At 39.1% G+C, this 26,125-nt stretch overlaps 1 protein-coding gene across 1 annotated transcript in view; it reads right to left on the bottom strand.

Moving 5' to 3' along the window:
• The window catches only part of ALDH1A2 (aldehyde dehydrogenase 1 family member A2), a 100,148-nt gene that overhangs the window by 54,177 nt on the left and 19,846 nt on the right, over positions 1–26,125 (bottom strand). The window contains exons 2-4 of the mRNA XM_043985054.1: positions 7,846–7,950; positions 7,045–7,185; positions 3,971–4,100 (exon numbers count right to left, since the gene is read on the bottom strand). Of these exons, the coding sequence (XP_043840989.1) occupies positions 3,971–4,100; positions 7,045–7,185; positions 7,846–7,950 (376 nt within the window). The remainder of the gene's footprint in view (positions 1–3,970; positions 4,101–7,044; positions 7,186–7,845; positions 7,951–26,125) is intronic.

The raw sequence follows: 26,125 nt of genomic DNA, 5'->3' as shown, positions 1-26,125 counted from the left end.
CTTATTAATTGACATTTTTATGCTTTTTAAAATTTAAAAATGTTAAAACTACCTTTACCCAGGCCTCATGGAAGCTTAACTGGGCCTTGACTAATTATGTACCTGATACTTTCACCTGTGGCTCCAAAAAGCTGTGGCTTACACATTGGTTGCTTCCTGGTAACCCATCTCAGCAAATGGGCTAAACTAGATCGAGGGTAATCTGACAGGCCTCAATCCCGTTGGAGAGTTAGGGAGGTGTCTACCCTAAGTATGTAAAGATGTCCCCCGGTGGAATGGGGGCAAAAGCAGATTCAGACATCGAAGACCCCAAGGCCATCCACTGCATCCCAGGTCATCACCAGTCATCTTGATTTTTGTCCTGCCACTGGACTTTGATGACTCAGTAAAAGAAAGTGAAGCCGACTTTGTGCAACTGCCTCACTTAAATCCCATTCACATGCAAATCAAGACATCACCCCATGATGTCATTGGTCCTCTTTGAAATGAAGGACAAACAATGATATTGATACGGGCTCTCAAAGGTTTATTTACATAGTCTAGGCTGAGAGGCTGGCAAAGATACCCCAGAACAGAATAACAATCTTCTAGGAGATCAATCAACCAATGAACAAGAATTTTAAACACCAGTGTACCAGGCATTGTGCTAGGCAGTGGATATAAAGACAAAAATGAAATGTCCTTGCCATGAAGGATCTTCCAATCTAACAGATTATAAGAATGTGGGAGATGGGGAAGCCAGGTGGCGCAGTGGATAGAGCACCAGCTGTGGATTCAGGAGGACCTGAGTTCAAATCTGGCCTCAGACACTTAACACTTACTAGCTGTGCAAGTCACTTAACCCCAATTGCCTCACAAAAACAAAAAAAGAAAATGTGGGAGATGTAGGGAGACCAGGGTACAATCCTGAGGAGCACACATTCTCTAGAATGACCCATAGGTTTTAATCTCTTATGCTCAGGAGATTAATGCTTTGCAGTTGTGACTGGCTTGCCTCTCCTTTTTGTTTCAGCTCACACCATAACCCTTTCAAGACATAATCAGAAATAACTAAATTAATATTGTATTTCAGAATGGGCTCTATGAGAGGACATGAATACTTCATGGCTCAGCTCCCCTGGCTTTCTTCAGTCTTTCCTAATACGCTACACTTCTGCTAAGGAAAATAAAAGATATATAGGTGTAAAATCAGGTGTATCCAGGAGGATCATAACAGAATGATCCTGAATGAACGGATAAATGCATAAAATGAATGAATGGATGAATGGATGGATGAAGTGACTAAATTACCACTCTCCTACATCTTTGGTTTCTGACTTGACTAGACTCCAAGGATAATTTTGATAATTTTTTAGAGTAGGAAAAGTGAAGAAATCATTATTTGTCTGTGTCCATGTCTTGTCTCTGCCTCTGTCCCTAACCTCAGCATTGTACTATAATCACTATCTAGAAGCTTTAGAAACCTTAGGCTCTGCCCAGTGACCTGGCACCATTGAAATATGCTCAATTTCTTTTTCGAAACTGCTCTGACTCTAGATGTCTCTTTGATAGACTTTCAGAAGGAAAATTGTTTTTTTAATAAAATTATCCTATTTTTACTTTATAGGTTGTAAGATGTGTGGGAGGACAGGGTAGGGAGGGGAAGGGGAGCAGCGAAAGGTTATTAGCAGTGATTCCCTCTAAGTGGAGGAATTTCCCAAAGATATGCCTCTAACTCTGATTCCCAGGAACAATAATCCCAAACAACATGTAGGGATAAAATTCACAGTAATGCTTATGAAATAACCAGCTCCTTTTGTAGATAAAATGATCTTGAAAAGGATGCAGCTCCTCCAAATATCTCCTTTTTTAGAACTTCAGAAAGATCAAGCTTTCTGAGATTCTTAGCACAACCTTATCTAATCAGGGTCCCCCAGGTTGAATTTCCTGAGGAGTGAGAGGGGGAGTCTTTTCCATGACAGAAACCAAGCTGGTGATTACAAGGTTCTCTCTCTCAGACAGCTTTCCCTGTGGTTCCAAAGATTTTAAAATGTAAATCACCTGTAAAGAAAGGTAAGAATTTGTGATGTCTCAAGCCTACTACGGGCTGTCCCAGGAGTGTCTGGGGATTGGAGGACCCAGTTCCTTTGATCTCTTCACTGTGAAGGCCTGTGGAGTTTGGAATCAAATCACAGCATGAATCAGGATAACAAACTTCCCCAAACTGAAGTGGGAGCTGCCAACCCAATATATATGCAAAAGCTTTGTCTCCCCATAGTGCTATCCTCTCCTAGAACCTCCATGAGGTAGAGCCACACAAAATAAAAGCTCTGGTTCACTAAGCAAGTCCCCATGGGCCTACTGTCCCTTTGGGATCCCCAGAGATGAAGTCAGAAAATAAGACTTGACATTGCTTAGGCCAAGTCTTTTTATGTTTGGGAATGTGCCTCATGCAGGAGTCTTATCGCTACAAAGGGTAGGAATTAGCCTATAGTCTGAAATTTCACATTCAGTGTGTCTCCATTCACTAAAATTAGTAAAAAAAAAAAAAAGTTTGTAGAAATGTCTTATTTATTCATCCCTTCCTCTCCATTCCCATCTCTCTTCATGCTTGGATTGAGCCATCAGTCTCTTATTTACAGCTAAATATATTTTGTATGAACCACATAATTATAAATTAGCTTCTATTGTTTTCTAATTGTTTAATGCCTATTAATTGTGTCTCCTTCACTAGATTACAAATTCCCTGAGGGCAGAGACCTCTATCCCCATGCCCCTTAATACCATGCTGTGCACACAAAAAAAATATTTATTAAATGCTAGCTGATGGATTCAATAATTAAGGTGGACTGTTGTGTTGTTGTTTTAGTCATTTTTTAAGCCATGTCAGACTCTTCATGACCCCTTTGGGGATTTTCTTGACAAAGATATTGTAGTGGTTTGTCATTTCCCTCTCCAGCTTTTTCTTTTTTTAACAGCTGAGGAAATGGAGGCAAACAGGGTTAAGTGACTTGCCCAGGGTCACCCAACTAGTCAGTATTTGAGGCTGGATTTGAACTAAGGTCTTTCTGTTCCAGGCCTGATGCTCTATCCACTGTGCCACCTAGCTGCCTTCAAGATAATAACATAAAAGTATGTTGCCTTCTCTGAGGATTGAGCTCAGGACCTTCAGATCATGAGACTGATACACTGTCTGCAGCATTAAGAAGGTTTTTGTTATTGTTGTTCAGTCATGTCTGACTCTTCATGATCCCATTTGGGGTTTTCTAGGAAAAGACACTGGAGTGGTTTGCCATTTCCTCCTCCAGCTCATTTTACAGATGAGGAACCTAAGGTAAACAGAGTTAAATGATTCATCCAGGGTCACACAGCTAGTATCTGAGGCCAGATTTGAATGGAGGAAGATGAGTCTTCCTGACTCTGGGCCTGGTGTTCTGTCCAGGGCCACCCAGCTGCTCACCCTACAGTGTACTGTACTAGCATTAATGATTATTACTGACATTTAGAGAATGCTTTAGAGTTTGGAAAGCACTTTACATACATTTCTTCACTGGTACCTCACAAGAAGACTGTGAAGTCCAGATTACAGGTTATCATTATCCCTATTTTGCAAATGAAGAAACTGAGGTAGACAGCAATTAAGAGCTTTCTCCATGACCACACAGCTAATAACAGAGGAAGCTTATGGATCCAAATCATCCTTTCTTTAAGTCCAACTTTCTGCATTTTACCATGCTGCTATGTGTCAAGCCAACACCTGGTCAATGTTCATGAAGGAATTATGTGAGTTTCTTCTTTGGACCACCAAATTGCTTCTGAAACTGTGTGTATTAAATAAATGAGTGTGTCCTTGTGTGTCTTGTACAAGTGCTGTTTTATTTAGGGATAGAAGCCTGGGGTGTATATGGCATATGTAAAGTATTTTGAAGTGTCATAAAATCATGGAGAAATGACATCACTTTAATCCTTAAGATAATGAAATTCCACCTACCTACAGGAATGGTCATCCCATGAATCTTATCTGCCCAGCCTGCATAATACCGAAGGGTTTTGATGACACCCTGCAAATCCACATAGAAGGCTTGAAGGAATGGTTTACCACCATTTAATGATTCCATGGTCTGTAGGAAAAGGAAAAAAGAGATGAAAGAAAAATCAGAATCCTATACTCAGTATTCCTACATTATATATGCACCATCCAGAGTCACATAGAAGTAAACAAGATTTCTTCTAGGGAAACACGTATATTAACAACCAAAGGGTTTAAGTTTCCCTCTGTCCATCATCATATTACACAACAATCTTTTTAGTAATTCTAATCCTTGGTCTGCTTAATGAAAATAGTCTTATAAAACAACTTCAAGTGATCATCCCATTATCTAATGTAAATGGCTGCAGGCCATTTACACCAAAAATACACCAAAAGACAGAATTTTTAAAATGGAGACTTTCAGATGAAAAAGATAAGGCAAATAGGATAAGTAAAAATGTATCTGCACATACACTCAATTCCTTCTTAAGAATATTTTTATAGCACACATTATTAGGAAAATTATTTTAGTTTTGACCAAGATGTAATGAACATGTGCTCTGTCTTCACATTCTCTCATTAGAATAAAAAATATTATTACTGACACAGTAATTTATCCATTTACGATGTGGACAAGATGGTATTCGTTTTAAATATCACATTACTTAGTTCTGCATGTGTTAGTTCACAAGAATTACAAGGATCAGGAGAAACCATATCCCATTGCTTATTAGTGCTTCTTTATGTAGCCCTTGGGATGGGTTTAACATTCTCTAAGAATTAGCATGCTAATAACTAAGATCCACATAGTAAAGTGTAGAGCCAGCAATTACACAGAACTTGTGAAGTCTCTGTTGACTATTGACACCATCCAAACTCACTGTATAATTGCTAAGTTTGCATCATACTTTACACTGTGTCGACCTGGCTAGAGTCTTGGACCTTGCCATGGCTCAAGGTCAGAGAAGTCAATAGCATCCTGTTGGACTTCAAGGACTGTGGGATCTGCTTTGGCAGAAAATTGATCAAAGACATTGTAGCTCTATCGCATTCATTCCAAATCTTCTAATCCACAAGCAGGGATAACATAGGTAAGGTATGAAAAGGGATTTGAAACAGGGAAAGACGTGAGTTAGGAGGGAAATGACATTCAGTTCTATACTAAAATCTAACTTCAGTAATCGAGTATAATCTTGGCTATAAATTTACCACGTGTCATTAACCTAAAGCCAATTAGCCAATCTACAAAAGATCTACTTTTTACTTTTATGGAGTGAGAAGATCCCAGAGGGATTGTTGAAGTTTGAGGCATGAGTAGTGCCAATAATGTGAGTATGAGAAGCCGGGGCAATATGTGAATAGTACTGAAAGAATGGGGGTCCTGATATTGAGCAGATAATTCAGACTCACAACCTTCCTCTCACCCTTATTGTTGTTCAGGCATTTTCAGTCATGTCTGATTCTCCATGACCCCATTCAGGGTTTTAGCAGTAAAGATACTGGAGCATTTTGCCAAGTCCTTCTCCAGATCATTTTACATTATTTATTTTTGACTATACCAAAATAAGATCTGAAATGACCTTGACAAGCTGCACTTGTAGGCTGAGGCTAACCAGGTGAACATTAATGTAGATAAATAAAAATTTGCACTTAGGTTCAAAGAATCTACTGTACAAATACAGTGTAGGGAAGACATGCCTAGTAAGCAATTTGCATGGAAAAGGACCTAGAGAATGAAATGGAAGAAATAATGTTCTTGTGTGTGTGTGCGTGTGTGTGTGTGCGCGTGTGCACACACATGTATATTTTAGTCAGACCATATTTAGAGTATGTCCTAAACTGGGGACATTGATAGGCTGGAATGTATCCAGATGATGGTTACCTAGATGGAAAAGGGACTTTAGATCATGTCCTATGAGGACTGGTTGAACTGGGGACATATGACATAGAGAAAAAAGTCTTAGGGAGATCACAATGGTAGTTTTTAAATATATGAAGGAGACTGTTATTTGAAATTAGGGATTACACTTATTCTGATAGCTTCACCAGGGAAAATTTAGAGTAATTGCTGGAAATCTTTGTATAGTATAATATAGTATAATATAATTAATATAATATATTATAATATAATGAAAAAACTACTTAATAATCAGGGCTCTACAAATAACTGGAGACAAAGTCAATGCCTTATAACTGGGGAGCAGCAAAACAAATTGTGATACGTGAGTATAATAGAATATCACTGTGCTGTAAGAAATGATGAGTATGAAGAACAAAGAGAAGCATGAGAAGACTTATATGAACTGATTAGCAGTCAAGAAAGCAGAATGAGGAAGATAATGTACACTTCAGGAATTTAGATAATTTCAGTATCAAAGGAAAGTATGGACTGATCCCATAAATTTGCTTTTGCTCCATGAAGAATCCCCAGTTGGTTGATTATGATTGATTATCCATCTTCAAAACCATTCCAGCCAATCACAGATCAAAGTGGTTCCTTTCTTGTGACTCAAAAGTAGTATCAGAAATATAGACTCTTAGAATACATCTAATCTAACCCCTTCCCAAGTCATGAATCTCAGCTACAGCATATCTGACAAGGATCCATCCAAACTCTACTTGATTTCCCTAGTAATGGGAAGCTCACTACCTTCTAAGGCAGTCCATTCCATTTTTTTTTTTTTTGTATAGCACTGATTAGAATTTTTTATTGTCTTCAAATGGGATATGCCTGTCAAAACTCTCTCAATACTTCTTGAGGGTCTGAAATTGTAACTTGGTAACTAATAACTAAGTGATAAGAGAATTGCTAATCTGATCCCTACTTCATCACCTGATTGCACACAGCCTCATTCATTTCAGCGGGGTATCTATCTTTCCTCATGATCACCCAACACTCATTGCTTTGGTCCCAGGCCTCCAGTTCCTTATCAGATTTTTGAAAAGACAGAAAAACTTTCAGGGAAATGTGAGAATTGAAATCTCCCTAGTGGTTTTCAATATAAAAGGGCATAGGATATTCTTAGGCTGCTTACTGAAAGAACTGCCCTGTCTCTTTCCACCAAGTCGGCTAGCTTGTCCAAGAGACGCCCTCTCTCTGAAGCATCCATTCGTCTCCACACGGAGCCAAGAGAAAAAGCCAGGCGTGCTGCTCTCACGGCTTTGTCTATGTCAGCCTGTCAGAGAAAAAGAGACACAATTGCATTGAAATTCCCCTTTGTGATATTATGATTATATTTATGATATGATGATATGCCCACATTAAGGAAGAATAAACTAGTTTATTGACTGCTAGTAAGGGTACTACCCAGAGGGCCTAGACCAGTGTTTATAAACTGCTAGTACATAAACCAGCATTGTTTCATATTTTTAATTCCAGAACCCTTCAATTCCATAAACTTTAATTAATTAATTAATTAATTAATTAATTTTTTGTGAGACAATTGGGATTAAGTGACTTGCCCAGGGTCACACAGATAGTAAGTGTTAAGTGTCTGAGGTCGGATTTGAACTCAGGTACTCCTGACTCCAGGGCTGGTGCTCTATCCACTGAGCCACCTAGCTGCCCTTCCATAAACTTTAACTGTTGACTCTTTCTCCCTACACAATGTACACACCCAGCTCCCTCCTTCTCTCTAGCTTCCTAGCCCTGGCCCTTGGAATGATAAAAGCTAGGATTTAGAGGGTGAATTGGTCTGTAGTAGAGATAACTTTAGCTTACCAATTCACAGTGTAGTCTAAGCTGGCAAACACTATTCTTGGGAACATGCTTAGTCCTCTTTTTTTTTTTAGGGGTAGTTATCTCACAGGGAGTATTCTTTCAGCAAAGTCATTACCTTATCTGCTTCTTGAACTTCACACAACTGCTCCCCTGTGGCTGGATTGTAGACTGGAAATACACGCCCACTTTCTGAGTTCTGCCATTCATTGTTAATGAAGATCTAGGAGGACAAAATTTGAAAAAATATTTATGAAACTGCTATTAAGATAATCGATTAGTGTACAATGGTAAATATTAAGTCATAGAACCATAGCATCTATGAGTTAGAAAGCACAGATATGGCAGCTAAAAAAAATCCAGAAACAAAACAGGGAGGGAAAGAAGGAAAGAAAGAAGGAAAGGAGGGAGGGAGAGAGGGAAGGAAGGAAGGAAGGAAGTGAGGGAGGGAGGGAGGGAGGAAGGAAGGAAGGAAGAAAGGAGTATTAAGCATTTTCTATCTTTCAAACACTGCAAAGCACAGGAATACAAATTTTAAATCAAGACAGTCTATGTTCTCAAGGAACTCACACTATAATTGGGGAGACAATACATAAAAACAAGTTCAGTTAAAGGCAGGGGTGTGCTGATAAATATTTATCAATCTGGCTACGATGGGGGGTGGGGGAGTTGGGGAAATGTAAGTAGACACACACTTTTAAATTGAATCTGCATTATTTACACTCTCTTAAGTCTAGACAATCAACAAAACAGTAAATCAATTCCTGATTTGTAGCATGATTTCTGAGGTGTAAATGCTGACAGTAAAAATTTAACAACCAGCTCTCACCAGTCCATTAGAGTGGGCTCCAGCACACACCCCTTCCCCAGATACAGGGTGGATGGAGAGGCACAAAAGTCCTGAGTGTATAGTAATGGTGAAGAAGGCAAGGTGACTATATTATTTGTCAACAGTCCCACTATATTCTTTTCTGTTCATAGAGCATCTCCAGTATTGTGTTCATTTCTGTAGTCATATTTTAGGAAGACATCGACAAGCTGAATGAACTTGAAGATGATTTAACCCTTTTGGTTGATGCTTCTATTAGAAGCAAATATGGATTTCTTTCTAGATCAAATGGAGTCAAATAATAAATTGGGGTGGAGAAAGAAGTGCAACGGGAGAACAGATGATCAAATTGTTTAATGTCTCCGTGTCAAACTCTTCTTCCTTTTTTTCAGAATTGTACTGGTGCAGTGAAGAAAGCACTGGGCTTGGAACCAAGAAGACTCATCTTCATGAGCTCAAATCCAACCTCAGACACTTGCTAGCTGTGTGACCCTGGGCAAGTCACTTAACCCTGTTGGCCTTAGTTCTTCATATATAGAGAATGGCAAACTATTCTGGTAACTTTGCCAAGAAAATCCCAAATGGGGTCATGAAGATTTGGACACAATTTAAAACAACTGAACAACAACAACTCAAATCAAGCCAAAGGACTGGTAATTGGATTCCAAAGAATGGTGATGAAGGGATCACTTTCACTCTGGAGAGAGGGTTAGATTTCTGAGGATTTCTGAATGGGTCTTGTCCAGACCCCATATATTCAGAGAGCAATAAGCCAGACCAATATTTTTGGTCTGTGAAATGATTTCTAGATGTCAGAAGACTTGTTTTCAAATTCTGACTCTGACACACCCAGGTCATGTGATCCTACCCATCACCTGTACCTCTCTGTGCCTCAGACAACTCTGTACACTACAGAAGAATCCAGCTGCTGCTTTTTATATCAGTGGATGAAGCTTCCACACTGGAATTCTCTCCACACCAATCTAATCATATGTCTAGACTAAAAAACAAACAAGTTTTAAATCATGGGGAACCCCCTTTAATTCTTAGTAAGAAGAATACTCAACCAAATCTTTATTCTAGTCACTGGCAATCTAAAGCCTTCTGAAAATATTTTGATATTTTTGGCTGTGCCATTGACTAGCTCCCTTAAAGATAACATTTCCTAAATCTGTACTGACATCTAATTTTTTTGGCATGCTGGTGAGCAAATATTTCCACAACACTTGAAACATCTCAGCTTCTCTGAACAATCTCAAAAGTATCCAAGTTCTGTGCAAAAAAAAAAAAAAGTTTCCTATCATATTTCAACAGACCATCTTACTCTCAAAAAAGAGAATTCTCAACTTGGCTTTCCTCAAAAACTAGATGAAACAGGTAAAAAAAAAATACAGCTGTTGAATTTTGAATAACAGGCACTAATCTACTAACTTTGTTGCCAGTTGAAATAGTTCAAAGAATCTGAACTTTTAATTCAAACTCAACAAACATTTCTTAGTTGGTACCTGCCTCCCAGGGTTGTTGTGAGGATCAAATGAGATGATAATTACCAAGAGCTTAGCACAATGCCTGGCACACAGTAAGCATTATAAAAATGTTATCTATTATTATTATTGGGCAGTAAGGTGGTGCAGTGGGTAGAATGCTGGGCCTGAAGTAAGGAAAACTCATCTTCCTGAGTTCAACTCTGGCCTCAGACACTTACTAGCTGTGTGACCTTGAGCAAGGCACTTCACCCTATTTGCCTCAGTTTCCTCATCTGTAAAATGAGTTGGAGAAAAAAAAGGCAAACCACTCCAGTATCTTTGCCAATGTCACTGGGGAAAAGGTGGGAGTCCTTAGGTATTACTCAGTAAAGAATTACACTCTTGCACATAGTCTAATCAGAATTAAAATGGTTTTTTATTTGGCACTAGAGTAGGTTACAGAGAGGGAAGTGGAGAATTTTGCCTGAAGGGGAGGAAAGTTTAGAAATATTCTCCTCCCAGAACAAAAGGAAGGCAAAAGCTTTTATAAAGGATAGATGGGGTATCCACCTCAAAGTGGAAAGTTCCTTTTCAGGGTGGGGTGGGGAAAGCCAGGATGCTTGTCATATTCCTGAGAGTCAAGGGGGATTTTTTTTTTTTTTTGAAATAATGGTCCTGGCCTTTGGGGTTATCTCTGTCTCCTATCTCTGGTCAGGTAGTAGCCATGCCTAATTGACTTTTCTGCTATAGAATTTTATCTCCCCTTACATCTTAGGTATGTCCATCCTGATATCTAGTTGTTCAATCTAAAAACTTTAATAGTCCCTTGATTGCTCCATATATCTGTCCTGTTATCTGGTCGTCTTTGGTTTTGCTTCTCACAGGAGAAACTTCTTCTGATTTATCCTAATTCCCATGTCACCAAAAAAACCCTAAATGGAGTCATGAACCGCAAAAAAAAAAAAAAAAAAAAAAAAAAAAAGGCAGCTAGGTGGCACAGTAGATAAAGCACCAGTCCTGGATTCAGGAGGACCTGAGTTCAAATCTGAACTCAGATACTTGACACTCACTAGCTGTGTGACTTTGGGCAAGTCACTTAATCCTCATTCCCCCCCCCCCAAAAAAAAGGAGTTATGAATAGTTGGACATGACTGAAATGATCAAACAACAATAAAAATCACTATTATCATTATTTGTACTGGGCTAGTTACTGGGGATACACAGTAAAAGAGTGAAACTATCTCTCAGGGAGCCTACAAGGATAGGTTAGGTGTGAATGTTTCTTTTTAAATCTTATGTTTTAAATATTGCTAAACTATATGAAGAACCAAGACAGGGGCTCAGACAATGCTTTCCCTGCTTTGCAAGTGAGTCAATAACTATTGCATAGGGAAGTAGAATTATTTAAGACCCTTCACAATCCAGCTCTTCTCTACCTTCCCCATTGTATTTTGTGTTATTTTTTTAACACACTATCTTATAGACAAACTGGGCTACTTCCTTCTTCTGGAAGAGTTAGAGAAAATTTCATAGAGAACATAACCCGAACTGAACCCTTAAGGAAGAAGTGGAGCCTGAGAAGGGGAGGTGAGAAGCCAACACCTGCATGGGAGATAACGTGCATGAATCATATAGTTGAGAGAGAAGGCTAGCCTTTTTGTAGACCAAAGGATGGAATGCCAGATCCCCTCAGCCAATAGTCAGAAGTTTCCTGTGCCCCATCAGTTACCTTCACCCAAAAGCCAATACACATAATCCTGTCAGGTTGCTTGGGGTAGTTTTCAATTTAGTCAGCAACTGGCAATAGCCAACGCTCTATTGTTTAATAAACTTTCTTCACCCAACTCCCTAATTTGAACAGGGACTTTGTCACATCCACTTCATTTACCTTAAAAAAAAAAAATGCATCTCCTATTCGTCTGGGGTGATTTGTTTCCTCTTGCCTAAAGTCTGAACAATTGAACATTTGAGGTTCCTCTCTGCCCTAGGGTCCTAAAGGTCCACAATTCTGTTATAAGTAAATTCTAGCACAGTTAGCCCATAAGCCAAGCCCTGTGGCCGTGGGATGTTTGTGGATATTTTCACAGTTCTTTCCGAGTCACCAGGTTAGATAGAAAAGAACCTCTGTTAAGAAGGAAGGAAGGAATGGATGATGACTGAGTAGCGTGCTTCCTGAGAGGATAGAAACACAAGAACTTCCTCGATTATGGCAGGCTATGACAGACAAATGGAAGGAAGGCAGAGAATGGGCACGGATATGTGGCCAAAGTACTGTCATCATGACATGTCCTTTTCATAAAATACAAAATAGCCATGGCCTGAAGTGGAAGAGTAGCCCCACCCCCAACCCCCTAGTATCTTGATACTTGCCTCATAATTTGTCTTGAGAGAAGGCTGGTTGTACTTTAGAACACAAATTCACAGCAAAATCCCATGAAAACAAAGAATCAGGAAATTTCTAAATCAGGATTTTCTACAACAGGAAAATTTTTAAAAAATAATTGAGGAGAAGGGGAAGAAAGAAAATAGAAAGTGGAGGGGAAAGGAGTCAGGGAGCTACAGGAAGAAAGAAATTGAATTAAAAAGGTAAGAAATTAAAAAGGAAAAAAATGGACTTCAGATCAATCATAGATTTGAGAGGTAGAAACAAAGAAGTCTGGACCAAAGAAGATGCTGAGGATAAAGTAAGATAAGAATAAATTAGAAAAGATAAAGGATGATGTAGAAAGGGAAAATTATGTTAGGACTATTATCAAAATAATCTTAATGTATTAAAATAAATTTCCCCCATAAAATAGATTTGAGACTGAAAAAGCCAGGCTATATATAGACTAAGTGATATAACAAAGTTAAGACAATGACCTCCCCAAAATTGGGGCTGGGGGAGAAAGAAAGAGGAAGAAGTAAGAGAAAAGTCTGGGGTTATTATGCACACACACACATTGAAAAGTGAAAAATTCAATCAATTAGATGTTTGTCTATACAACACTAAACAGCCAGATAAAATTTTCACCCCCCTCTAAAAAACATTACTTACTTTAATATGACGTAAACACTGCCAAACCAGAGAATGAGTGAAAGATAACAAAGAAGAGGGGGAGTGAAGAGAGGAAGAACAGACAAAAAGAATGTGAAATATGAGTGTAGACTCACACTATTATTTAATGGGAAAATGGAGAGAATCATACTACAATTATATTTTTCATTTAATCTGGTTGTGATCAGTTCCTGCATTCTGTTGTATCCCCAAACAACAGGAAATGGCACAAAAGGGAGAATGTGATTGATTCTGTGCCTTCCTGAAAGAGGCAGTCAACCTTAATGGGGAAAAAGGACTCTCCAAACCCAAAGATGTCCAGGGCAAATGGTAGCTTTATCTTGCCCTTTCCCATCATCTTGCTTTAAAAAAATTAAGAGAGAAAGAATCCAAAAATTGGAAATCAATGCATTTAAAGAGCCACATGTTTGTCATTTATAAGGTGTCTATCTCTATCTCCCTCTTTTTGTCTACTTCTGCTCCTGTCTCTCTCTGTCTCTTTTGTTCCTCAAGAGTCTATTTCGGGGGGGCAACTAGGTGGCGCAGTGGATAAAGCACCGGCCCTGGATTCAGGAGTACCTGAGTTCAAATCCGGCCTTGACACTTGACACTTACTAGCTGTGTGACCCTGGGCAAGTCACTTAAACCCCATTGCCCCGCAAAAAAAACAAACAAACAAACAAACAAACAAAAAAGTCTATTTCTGTTTCTGCCTCCTGAGGCCCTTTATGCATTTGTATCTTTTCTGAAGCATAGCATGTATCTTTTCCAGGCATGTGCTGGTCCTTGGACCTGGGAAAATCTGTCTTCTGCTCCCTATGTCCTTGAGTCTGCACCAATCAACCACAAGTACAGTGGTGCTACAGTCCTGCACAGAGCTGACCCAACTGAGCAGATAGAGGAGTTCTGAAGTCCGTTTGCAAATGTAAATCCTAGGAAACTCCTGTGAGACAAATGGATCATAGTTTACTGCTTGCATCTGCAGCAGTGAAACATCCAAAAAGCGTATAAAAAAATTATATTTAGCAAATGGTCCACTGCCAAAATGCCTTACTTTGCTAAAATGTTCTCCAAAGTGTCTGGTGTACTCAGTTCCCATCATTGTCTCTTCTGTTCCTCCCCTCTCCTCCACCCCCAAGGTCCCATCTCACTACTGGTCCCAACATTTCCCCTGAATGCGCAGAATTTGGGTCTATCTATTACCTTGTCCTTGAACAGCCAAACCAAAGGCAGAGATGCTGCCTGTGTCTGTGGTGGCATTTGAGCCAGGCACGCCCCCTTGCAGCTTAGGCCAAAGGCCCCTAAACTGAAGGAACATTGCTTGGCATCATGTTGGGGTAGAAGGTAAGGGGAACTTGCTACTGGTAATGGTTAATGTCCGTTTCTTCCTGTTCCACTTTCTATAAACAAGGTAATGCCTATACAAGCTCATTACTGTAAACTGAGCACATTTAAATCGGCAGTAAAACCTGAGTATTTACTCTCGTGCACATATAAAGTGCCTCATCCAATGTTTTGGAAACGTTTCAACTCTTGAATCCAAGCAGCTGGCAGCTTTACAAGCCAAACCTTACACTTTAAATAACTCACTTTGGAAAGTTTTTTGGTGTCCCGTGTCAGGTAGTACCACTCAACAGACATTCACTCCACCACCGCTCGGATTCTTTGGCAATAAATGTGCATTCACAGGGTCTTTTATTACTCCTCCAGCACTACAGACTCCAATGGCTGTTGATTAAATGTATATATCCTGTGCATTTAATCTGACTTTCTTTATGGCCACTTCGTAAAAATGCCACAGGTTGGACAAGCGATGACGCATCACGAGGACCTGGAATCCCTGCAAAGCCTCAAATTAGGTTTTTTTTTTCCTCCTCCTTTATTAATAGTGACCACTGCGTGGCCTTGCTCTAAATCAGCTAAACTATTTGACAGCAAATGCTCCTATCTATGGATTATATATAACCAGCCCTGAACACCAGATGAAAAAAGGGATAACCCCAGGAAAGGAAGGGCTTGCTTCCATGTAAATCATGTTACAAATTGGACAACACCCAGAGAGTTCATTGTTCAACCTCAATTGTGAAGGCCATTCCCATTTACTATTCCCCTGGAATCAATGTTAATTAAGGCAGACTGAGACCATAAATCAGCCCTGGGTTTTTACAACTTAATTCAGCATATATACATATATATATAATATTATATATATATATATATATTTTAAAGGTTACTGATTATCCAGTGGAGTTTTCCAGAAGGTGTTTAAGCTGTTTCTTTAGAATAGGATCATGTTACCTTCCATTTTGTGATTGAAAAGAGAGGGGGGAAAAAAGGAGGCATCTTATATAAAGGATGTATCAAAATCAGTAAGCTACCTACCAGCACTGATAGGGTGGGGAGAGAAAAAAGCTAAATAAAAAGAAAGAGAATGGGGGAAGAGAAAAAAGGAGTCATTCAGCCTTTTCTCAAAGTGACACAACTTCCCAATTCCCTTGAAGCCATTACTGTGATTCTCAACCTGAAGGAAACAAGGCGTCACACATCCTCATTTTATAAAGGACATGACAGGCAGCTTGTGCAAAGCAGCAGAACTCCAACCAAAGCATGGCACCCATTAACCTGACCCAGAGAAGTCAATGGACTAGGTCTCTGAGGATAATACTCAAGCATAGAGGAGTCAGAGTCTAATCAATCAAAGCTCTAATCCCCTCCCTCCCCATCCTGGACCCCAAATGAAATATCAGGAGCTTCCAAAAAGTAAACTGAGCCAAAAGTGGTATCTACACAGGCAAACTGAAGTAGGAAGATGTACAAAAGGAAAAATGGGGAATGGTGACAGTGTGGACAGCTTATCTAATAATGGATTTTTTTAACCTTAATTACATAGACCCAGCCTGCTTTCTTCTTCGCATTCAATTCTGTACTCGGCTCACAATGTGTCTGCTATACCTGTCCAAGATGGATATGGATGGACTGGCTCAGTTGGCTACTCATCCAACTGCACATCAGTCTCCACAAAAGGGATTCTGTATCAATCTGGATTGTTCTGTATTGATTGTTGTAATGATCCCTTTTAAGTGGCTGCGGATCTCACTGAAGAATCTCTGTAATATTCTAAGGGTTGATGCAGTCAGCACAATGTCATCTGCAAACAAAGAACTAGCAGGACCTCCCTATCTGTAGGGAAATCCCTTTTTCACTTTAATGTGTTCTGAACATCCTCCATGACCTTGGCGAATACCTTTGGAATGCATACACTTGCCACTGGACTCCAATGACTCTGGAAGAGAGAGCAAGACTGATGACTTTGTGCAGCTCAACATCACCCTCGGGATGTCGTTGGTCCTCTTCGAGAATGAAGGAAAAACAACAACTATGTTTTATGCCTTGCTTTATGTTAATAGCCAAAAGTTGTTGCCATTATCATATGTCTGTGCTTGCATATACTAAGGGATGTTGTATAATTCTAACATATACGTAGGAGCTACCTAGGTTGAAGAGAGAATTTGAGGCTGAATTTCACTCTACCGAGTTAAATGTAGGTTAGGTTAAATTTCTACAGAACTTTCAACAATCCCAGGCTGTACACACACACACACACACATGCCTTAACACCAAAAATTTCCTGTTAATGCTCTATAGCTATAAATGGTAGAGAGCTGTCATTTACAAGAATCAAAATTATACATGACCCAAAGGGCAATGGGGAAATGTAAAGTAGACATAATTAAACTATACCATAATACCAATGATAATTTATATCTAAGAAGTACTGAAAAAGTTATCAGCTAGGATATATATGAATGGAGCTGGTTAGGTACCAAGAGCACTGATACCCACAAAAGTAAACTTGGTAGTTTTAAAAAATATTTTGATAAGGGTATTTCATCATAATTGGCTTCCTTTGTAACTTATTCCCATGTAGTTTATTTTTTTTACATTAAATAATTATTCTGAGAAAGGGGTCCATAGGCTTCACAAAACTGCCCTAAAAACGGTTAAGAACGCCACATGACCTAGAAAGAGACCTCTAAATCTCCCGGGTAGAATTCAAGGGAAGACACAGAGAAGAAATAGACAAGGTAAGGTGCGGATAAGACACGATCTACACCACTGGAAGGTGAGCCCACATGGATGAGGTCATGGATCCATTGAAGTATGGATACATAGGTACTCAGGTGATCTATTTTCATTTAATAGTTATTTTTTTTTTTGCCTTCTTTGCAGAGGCTATACACACTTTAGGTTATGGGTGTGACTGCTGGTCAAACTGCTTTGACCAGTATGACTACTGGGCAGATTGCTATGGGCTTGATCTATTGGAACAAATGTGATGGGAGAATGTAATCTTAATGGCTTTGGAAGGTGGAGAGTTTTAAGCAAAAATCACAAACTGAGTCTATAATCAGGCAAGAGAAAAGTTCTATAATAGCATATATACTGTAGGGGAGCAGCTGGGTGGCGCAGTGGATAAAGCACCAGTCCTGGATTCAGGAGGACCTGAGTTCAAATCTGACCTCAGACACTTGACACTCACTAACCGTGTGACCCTGGGCAAGTCACTTAACCCTCATTGCCCAGCAAAAAAAAAAAATCAATGTGAATAACATATATACTGTGTGCAAATTTGACCTCAGACACTTGACACTCACTAACCGTGTGACCCTGGGCAAGTCACTTAACCCTCATTGCCCAGCAAAAAAAAAAAAATCAATGTGAATAACATATATACTGTGTGCAAATTTGACCATAGCCCCTCATTCAGCTACCTGCCTACTCTATAAGTTTGGGATATAAACTATTAAAGAAAAATGAGCGCTATTTTCCCCTATTTTCCTTACCACCTAGGAGAGATTGTCATTTCAACCCAATCAGAAACAGAAGGTATTTGGATCCCCAAGACTTTGAGGAGCCTACCATCACACACTGATGAATGCAAGAGGATGTCCATGTCTATATTACAAAATGTTATCCTTTTAATAGAGCAGCTAAATGGTACAGTAGATAGAATGCCAGGCCTGGAGTCAGGAAGACTCATCTTCCTGAGTTCAAATCCTGCCTCAGATATTTCCTAGCTATGTGACCCTGGGTAAGTCACTTAACCCTCTTTGCTTCAGTTTATTCCTCTGTAAAATGAGCTAGAGAAGGAAATGGCAAACCACTCTAGTAACTTTGCCAAGAAAACCCCAAATGTAGTCACAAAGAATCAGACACAACTGAAAAACACAATAACAACATCAATGTCCAGTTTTTCTTTCTCTTCCCTGAGAGAAGAATCATTACCTTTTCTTATATGGATTAAGGACAATAAGCATCCTCCAAGACAGAAGTTCAGACTGACGCTGATCACAGCAGAAATAGCACTGACTTTGTACTCAGAAGACCTGGGTTCAAATTCTGCCTTTGATTCTTGCTACTTATGTGACTTTGGAGAAATCACTTTACCTCCCTGGGCCTCAGTTTCCTCAGCTTTAAAATTAATGAGTTGTATTGCATGGCCCCTGAGGTCCCCTTGAGCTCTAGCTCTCTGATTTCTGGTTCCAGTGTCTATTACAGAAGTGTTATTTCAATGGTCTAAAGGCTTTGAGCATTGTTGGTTTCCTCCAAAAACATTCTTGAATGTTTTGGATTAGGAATTATGTACAAAAAAATTAGAGAAGACCTCTTTACTCTAGGGCTACTTCTTATTTCTCAAATATGGCAGCTAGTTGGAGTGGAGAGAACACTGGATCTGGAGTCAGGAAGTCTTGAGTACAAATACAGCTTTAGAAACTTATGGGCTATGAGATCCTATGAGATTCTGCATCTTAAAAATGGTGACAACACAATTTTATGTCTATCTGGGATATCAGAGATATTTGCTGCAAAGTTTTCTCTCCTTCCCCTCCCTGCAGTTAATTTTAGCTTGTTTATTGTGTTTAAACTCTTTTAAAAATATATTCATCCATTTGATTCATTTTCCAGTTTGTTGGTATATAACTAAAGGTTAGAGTTTCTTTTATTTCCTCTTCAGCCATTGTCACTTCCCCTTTTTATTTTTCCTGTTGGTAATTAGGTTTTCCCATCTAATAAAAATAAATCAAATTTCTAATGGTAAAAAAATAAAATAAATAAGATGGTCCTAATAATGTCTACCTCCAAAAGTTGTTGTAAGGATAAAATGAGATTATAGTTATAAAGTACTTTGCAGACCTTAAAAAATTATATAAATGTTAGCTATTATTATATTACATCATCATACTCAATTTCAGATTATTTGTTCATATGCTTATTTCCACATTAGATTATAAACTCCTGAAGAGCAGGGAGGGACACCTGGGCAAATAGCTTGTTGCTTAAGAAGATGCTTTGTTGTTGTTCATCTCCAACTCTTCATTGAGTCCATTTGGTGCTTTCTTGGCAAAGAGACTGGAGTGCTTTGACATTTCCTTCTCCAACTCGTTTTACAGATGATGAACTGAGGCAAACCAGGTTGAGTGATTTGCCTGGAGCCACATAGCTAGTAAGCATCTGAGGCTGGATTAGAATGAACTCAGGTCTTGACTCCAGGCCCAGTGCTCTTCTATCCACTGTGCCACTGAGCTGCCCCAGTTTTTTGGGTTTTTTTTTTTTTTTTTTTTTTTTTTTGGCTAGGCAATGAGGGTTAAGTGACTTGCCCAGGGTCACACAGCTAGTGTCAAGTGTCTGAGGCCAGATTTGAACTCAGGTCCTCCTGAATCCAGGGCAATGCTTTATCCACTGTACCACCTAGCTGCCCCACTGCCCCAATTTTTTAAGAAGATACTAATCTGACTTGATTCAATAAACATCAATTTAGTGATCTGTGGGCTGGTGGAAAGAAAAATAAAACTATATTTTCTTCACCTGACTCCCAATAATCATGTAACTTTATATAGTTTTGAAGAATCCATCTAAAGAAATTGCTCTATTTGGGAGGAACATCCTTCTGGGAACCAAATTTTGTTCTAAAGATCAAGGAATCACTAAAGGACTTCCTCCCATACCCCACCATTAATGGCCACTCAATAAACTAATGTCAACATAATAGGAATGCTCCTAGGCTGTGGAATTTGTTCACATAAGAGGCTGTTCTCTCCTTCTGGCCATGACTGATGATTGCCATAGAATTCATTCTGGATTCAAAAGTGCCTGGCCTCTTCCCTAATGTTTCACACTCACTGCAACTAGCAATTTTTGAATAATATTTCCCTTTATGCATTCACTATTCCATTCAAATCTGCCTGATGGCTATTACCCAAACACAAAGTTTGATCTCTCACTTCTGGGCCTTTGCATAAATAGTCCCACATGCCTGGAAAGTATTCTCTCCTCATCTCTGCTCCATAGGATCCTTCAAAGCACAACTCAGGTAACCACCTTCTGCATGAAGCCTTTCCTAATTACTGCAGTCATTAGCATTCTCTCCCCTTTGAAATTATATAGTACAATGCACTGGGAATCCACAGATAAAGATGAAATAGTCCTTCCTACCTCTAGAAGAGCTTTATTGGGGGAATGCATGTTTGCAAGCAAGCCAATATAAATTATATCTGTAGGAAAGTAAGGATTCTACTAGTGATTTATCGTGCCTGGGAGGGCAATGGGCCACATGGGGCCCCCACAAAAGAAGCTGACTTTCCAGTCCTTTCCCATGTATTTATCTAAACAAATCACTAAAACACCGGGGAGTAAACTACTTCTACCAATGCAGGTCTCCTCTGCAACTTCTGATCTCAGAGAGCTGCCCAGAGCATTGAGAGTTTAAATACATTTGCAAGGTCACACAAGTAATACATGTCAAGGACGGAACCTGAACCCATGTTTTCCTAACTTTGAGGCCAACACTTTCCTTTTGGTTACCATATAGATACCCCATATTCCAACACCCCCCCAGTATAATGTACATGCCTTCAGGGTAAGTAAAACTCTCATTTTGGTCTGTGCCCCAGTGTGTCTTGCACTTAGTAGGTGCTCAAAAATGTTTATGCTATTGAGAATTTTTTCAGTGAAGAAAAACCAGGTGGAAAAGTGGTGACTCCAACTGCAAACATTTTATAATCTATATTCAGGTCATCACCAGAAACAGCTGGCCGCCTCCCCCACCCCCACGCACACCCGCACACCCTCGCATACGTATACACACACACACACACACACACACACACACACCCTTAACAACTGTTTTTAGTTTCCTGTTGTGGCAGCATGTTGTAAGCCAAGACCAAATTTAACAGCCAAGAACTATTAGAGCAGTATTTTAAAACACATTATTGAATGAATATATTTTTGCTTGGTCCAAATAAAAGGAAGGTTGTTTTGGTTTGACATAGCATTGGAAGGGACCCTAGAGATGGTCTGTAGTCTATCTTTCCAGATAACTATAGTCCAGAGACCGATCTCTGGGTACACATCTAGTTAGTAGGAAAAGCAAAGCTAGAATTCATGTTCTCCAGGTTTGTAAGTCCAGGCTCTTCCCATAATTAAGCCTTCTTGCTGTTCTTTACCCAGAGACTAAACTTGGACCAGGAGTATAGTCTTGACTTGGGGTTGGTGGGGGAGGGAAGTTCAGCAGAAAACATGACTAATGCTCCCTGAATCTACTTCTTATTGTCTTCCCCCACTCCCAGCTATGCAGCAAGAGGAATTTGACCAGTCGTTTTCTTTCTGTAAAGCAATCAATGCAGGTGACAACAATGTAACTTTTCATTTCCTTTCTTGAAGCCATGATGTGTTAGTGAAACAGTGGTGATTTACATTCCTAATGTGATATTGCTTAGTGATGGGGTCCCTTGGACATTTCTGCAGCCTCCCCAGGTGCAGAAGCAAAATTCTGCCAGAGGACAGACAGCAGCCAGGCTGTTGCAATCCTTAGAGATGGAATTCTTTTCCCTAGGACTTAATAAAGAATGGTTTTGTGCTCTTGTGACACCAGAAATATATGTCTAGTCCAGGAAGAGGATTTAAAAAATCTATCCAAATCATAATGGCTTCCCACAGGAGGACTGGTTCTGGGTGAAGGGAGAAGGGGATGGTAATTTCCAAACAGCTGATTTAGTAGCTGGTTACAGTTTCATTCTATCAAAGTGATCTTTTTTTCATATGTGGCTTTAAAGTCTTGGGATGGGAAAGAAGGGAAGGAGAGGGGAAGGAAGAGGGAGGGCATCCAGTGCCAAAGTCTTTTTTCATGAAGCAGCCACAGCTGTTTGGCTCTGAGCATCTTCTCCTGGCTGAAGGAATGAAGAAACATGTAATGGCACTTTGCTGGGGACACTCTACAGAGGCATCTGAAAAATCTGGCAGCGTAATTTCCTTTTGTAAATATTTCATAACGTCCCAGATTCTGGGCACCTGGGCCTGCTCAGGAAATGTCATATCCTTTCCTATCTCAGGAACTTAATTTCCTTTCCTCTGGAACGTTCTCAAGGGCCCTAATGATTATGCTAACTTAATGGAACTAAAGGAGTTAGTTTACCAATTCCCACTTCTGCTACTTCCTAGCTGGGTGTCCTTGAGCAAGTCATAGAAACTCTCTGGGTCTCAGTTTCCTTCTCTATAAGAAGAGGCATTACGCCAAACGGCCCCTGAGGTCCTTTCCCGCTCTAGCTCCATGATCCCATGATTCCCAAGCCTTGATGGAGGAGGATCTCCTGATCTCCACAGAAAGAGGCCTGGAATGTGAAGTGGATAGTTTAATACATAGCTGCTTAAGATAGACATTCTAAAAAATGATTTAAGTGGGCTTACTTTGAAAGCCAATCAAAATCGAACCAACTGACCAGCATGTGCAAGCTTTGAACTTCATAAAAGCCTACTAGAATGAAAAGATAATATCTGGACCACTTTCCCTAAGGAAAGAGTAAGGAATGTGTGACATTTTTATTAATAAGGGCCAGGTATTGATGATTTTCTATCCTAACTGATTCTTTGACATGAGTTGGCCACATTTTATTTCTTTGTGTGTGTGTGTGTGTGTGTGTTGTTTTTTTTTTTTTTTTTTTAGTGAGGCAATTGGGGTTAAGTGACTTGCCCAGGGTCACATAGCTAGTAAGTGTTAAGTGTCTGATGCCGGATTTGAACTCAGGTACTCCTGACTCTGGGGCCGGTGCTCTATCCACTGCGCCACCTAGCTTCCCCACATTTTATTTCAATAATAAAATGTATTTTTAGAGTGGGAAACATTTTCATTGATTGACATGAAGACCTGCAGTGGATTGTGCTCAAAAAAGCTGAATCGTGTCAAGATTGCCCCCAAATTACCTTGGGGTCCTTAGGAAATGATCATTTGGCAAGCCAGAAGCCTATATGATTTAATTGTGCTACAAATTAATTATTTCTTTTTTAAGTCAAAGAAAGGAACAGTTATCAAAGAAGATGGCCATGGCCTAGTAATAATCTAAACTATCCGATGTATGATGGATGGAATGACTTCATTGATCTTCCCACTAAAGGGGAATGACTTTCATATCCCAAACAGAACTAACAACAATAACAACAACAAAAAGATTTTATGATGCTCCTGAGAGTGATACAGCTCCAAATTGCTACTCACTTGGAAGTTTGCAATCCATGGTATAATGGATAGAACACTGGATTTAGGCTTTGAAAACCTCAGTCACTTATTATCCTTTCTATACCTCAGTTTTCTCATCTGTAAAATGAGGAGGTTGGACTAGATGAACTCCAAGGATCCAATTGAACCCCAAAGCTATTATTCTTTTTTTTTTTTTGCAAGGCAATGAGGGTTAAGTGACTTGCCCAGGGTCACACAGCTAGTAAGTGTCAAGTGTCTGAGGCTGGATTTGAACTCAGGTCCTCATGAATCCAGGGCTGGTGCTTTATCCACTGTGCCACCTAGTTGTCCCCCCAAGCTATTATTCTAATATTATTAATTCTAATATTATAATATTATCCTAATAATAAGATGGGCTTTTGTGAAGGTAATAAAAACTACCTTCTATATGTTCCATGAAATTCAATTCAACAAATATTTATAAAGTGTCTCCTGTGGAGAAAGTTCCATGCTAGGTACTGGTAAAGATTTTTTTAATTACATAAAAGAATAGTATGATTTCAAAGAATGTATGGTCTTTGTTTCTTCTCTGTAAGCCTCTATGCTTCTGCGTGCTCCTAATACCTAGTAAAGTGTGTCTTACATATAGTAGACATTTAATAAATGCTTGCTGAATGAATGAAAATGAAATGAAGGTACACTTTGACCCAGAGATTCCACTGCCAGGCCCATACCCTAAGAAAGCCACTGACCAAAAAAAGAAAAGAAAAGAACAAACAAACAAACAAACAAATGGTTCCATATACACCAAAGTATTTATAGCAGCACTTTTGGTGGGAGCAAAGAAGTGGACACAAAGTAGATGCCCATTGACTGGTAAATAACTAAAGGGTGATACATGGATATAACAGACTATTACTGTGCTATATGAAATGATGTACATGATGAATACAGAGAAGCTTGAGAAAACCTATATAAACCAATACAAAGTCAAATAACCAGGGTCAAGAAAACAATATGCGCAATGACCCCCACAATGCCAATGGATAGAACAATGGTCACAAAAACAAATTTAAATGAACGGTTTGAAATCATAAAGAAAAAGAAGAGATAGAACAAGATAGCCCCCACACACTTCTTTGCAGAGAGTGTGGAACATTGTCATTTTTTTTTTTTACTGCATTGATGAGTTTTGATGAAATTTTTTTCTTTTTCCTCTTTTTTATTTAAAAAATTATTTTAGGGGGCAGCTAGGTGGCGCAGTGGATAAAGCACTGGCCCTGAATTGAGGAGGACCTGCGTTCAAATCCAGCCTCAGACACTAGCTGTGTGACCCTGGGCAAGTTATTGCCCTGCAAAATAATAATAATAATTAATAATTCTTTTAGGTATGTATGTAATGGGAAAGAGGAAGGATGTACCTGAAACTTGTACCTGAAACATTCAAGTAATGAAGTGTGTCAAATGTGCTTGATTATCTGTTTGTTTCTTTATTGCCTAAATTAATACATTCACAGAATTTGATAGTAAAGTTCTCCCTTTTATTCTGACTAACATTTATGACTAAAAGCCATAAGAAACAAATAAATAGAAGATAGACTGAATTTTTTGTTTGTCACATAGTTGTTTAGGCATTATGTAAAAACTCTTTTTGTATACATAGCCACGACCTTACCTATGATAAGCAGAAATCATAATTCTATAGACTTTATGATGAAGAATTTTTAAAATAAAATTTAATTGATTGACATTTTAAAATTTCACAATCCAGTGCTATGTGGCCCAAACCCCACTTCACCCTGGGCTACTACAATTGAAAAACAGGACAAAACTTTCCTCTATGAGACTGCAAATGCACTGGTTTCAAAGTACAGAGTTAGCAAAAATGTCCAGGGAAATCTAAGCATCTTATATCACATGCAAACAAAACAAAACAAAACAAAACAAAACAAAACAAAACAAAACAAAACAAAAAAACACACCCCAAATCCTCAAATTTTGAATTTAAAAAGCAGAAAGAAATCTAAAGATGTTAGATCATTTCTGGTGGAGGAAAGCCTTGAAATTTGAATCTAAGGTGTTTGAGATAGAGGCTGATTTGGGGGATTGTTTCAATTTTAACATTTTTTAAACCTCTGCCTTTCTTTAACAAAGAAAAAAGTAGCAGCTTCCTGGGTTTTGCTAATGTTGTTTGTTTACTTGCTTCTAGAAAGTACCTTCTCTATACAGATTCCATAAGGAAATAGCTCTGAGGTGTTAAAAGACCCACCTACCTCTGGAGCATATCCACTGAAGCCCAAGGTTTCTCAGAGTGTCACAGTACTAAAGAAACAAATGACAATAAGCCAATTTTCCATCCTTCTCTCTCACTAGTCTGATTTGGGCATACCTAGTGGTACAGGGTGAGAGACTGGCTGCACAGTGGGGAAGAATTTAATTCTGGTCCTTAGAGACCTTGAGATAGACAACTTAGTCTTGAGTCATATGGTAGAAATAGAAACTGTTCCTGTGATTCCATTGGAATCACAACAATGTAGATTGGCACTTTCTATG

This window comes from Dromiciops gliroides, chromosome 2 (genome assembly GCF_019393635.1).
Source record: "Dromiciops gliroides isolate mDroGli1 chromosome 2, mDroGli1.pri, whole genome shotgun sequence".
Taxonomy (NCBI): Eukaryota; Metazoa; Chordata; class Mammalia; order Microbiotheria; family Microbiotheriidae; genus Dromiciops; species Dromiciops gliroides.
The sequence above is the reverse complement of the archived record's forward strand: the minus strand, read 5'-3'. Positions and strand labels throughout refer to the sequence as shown.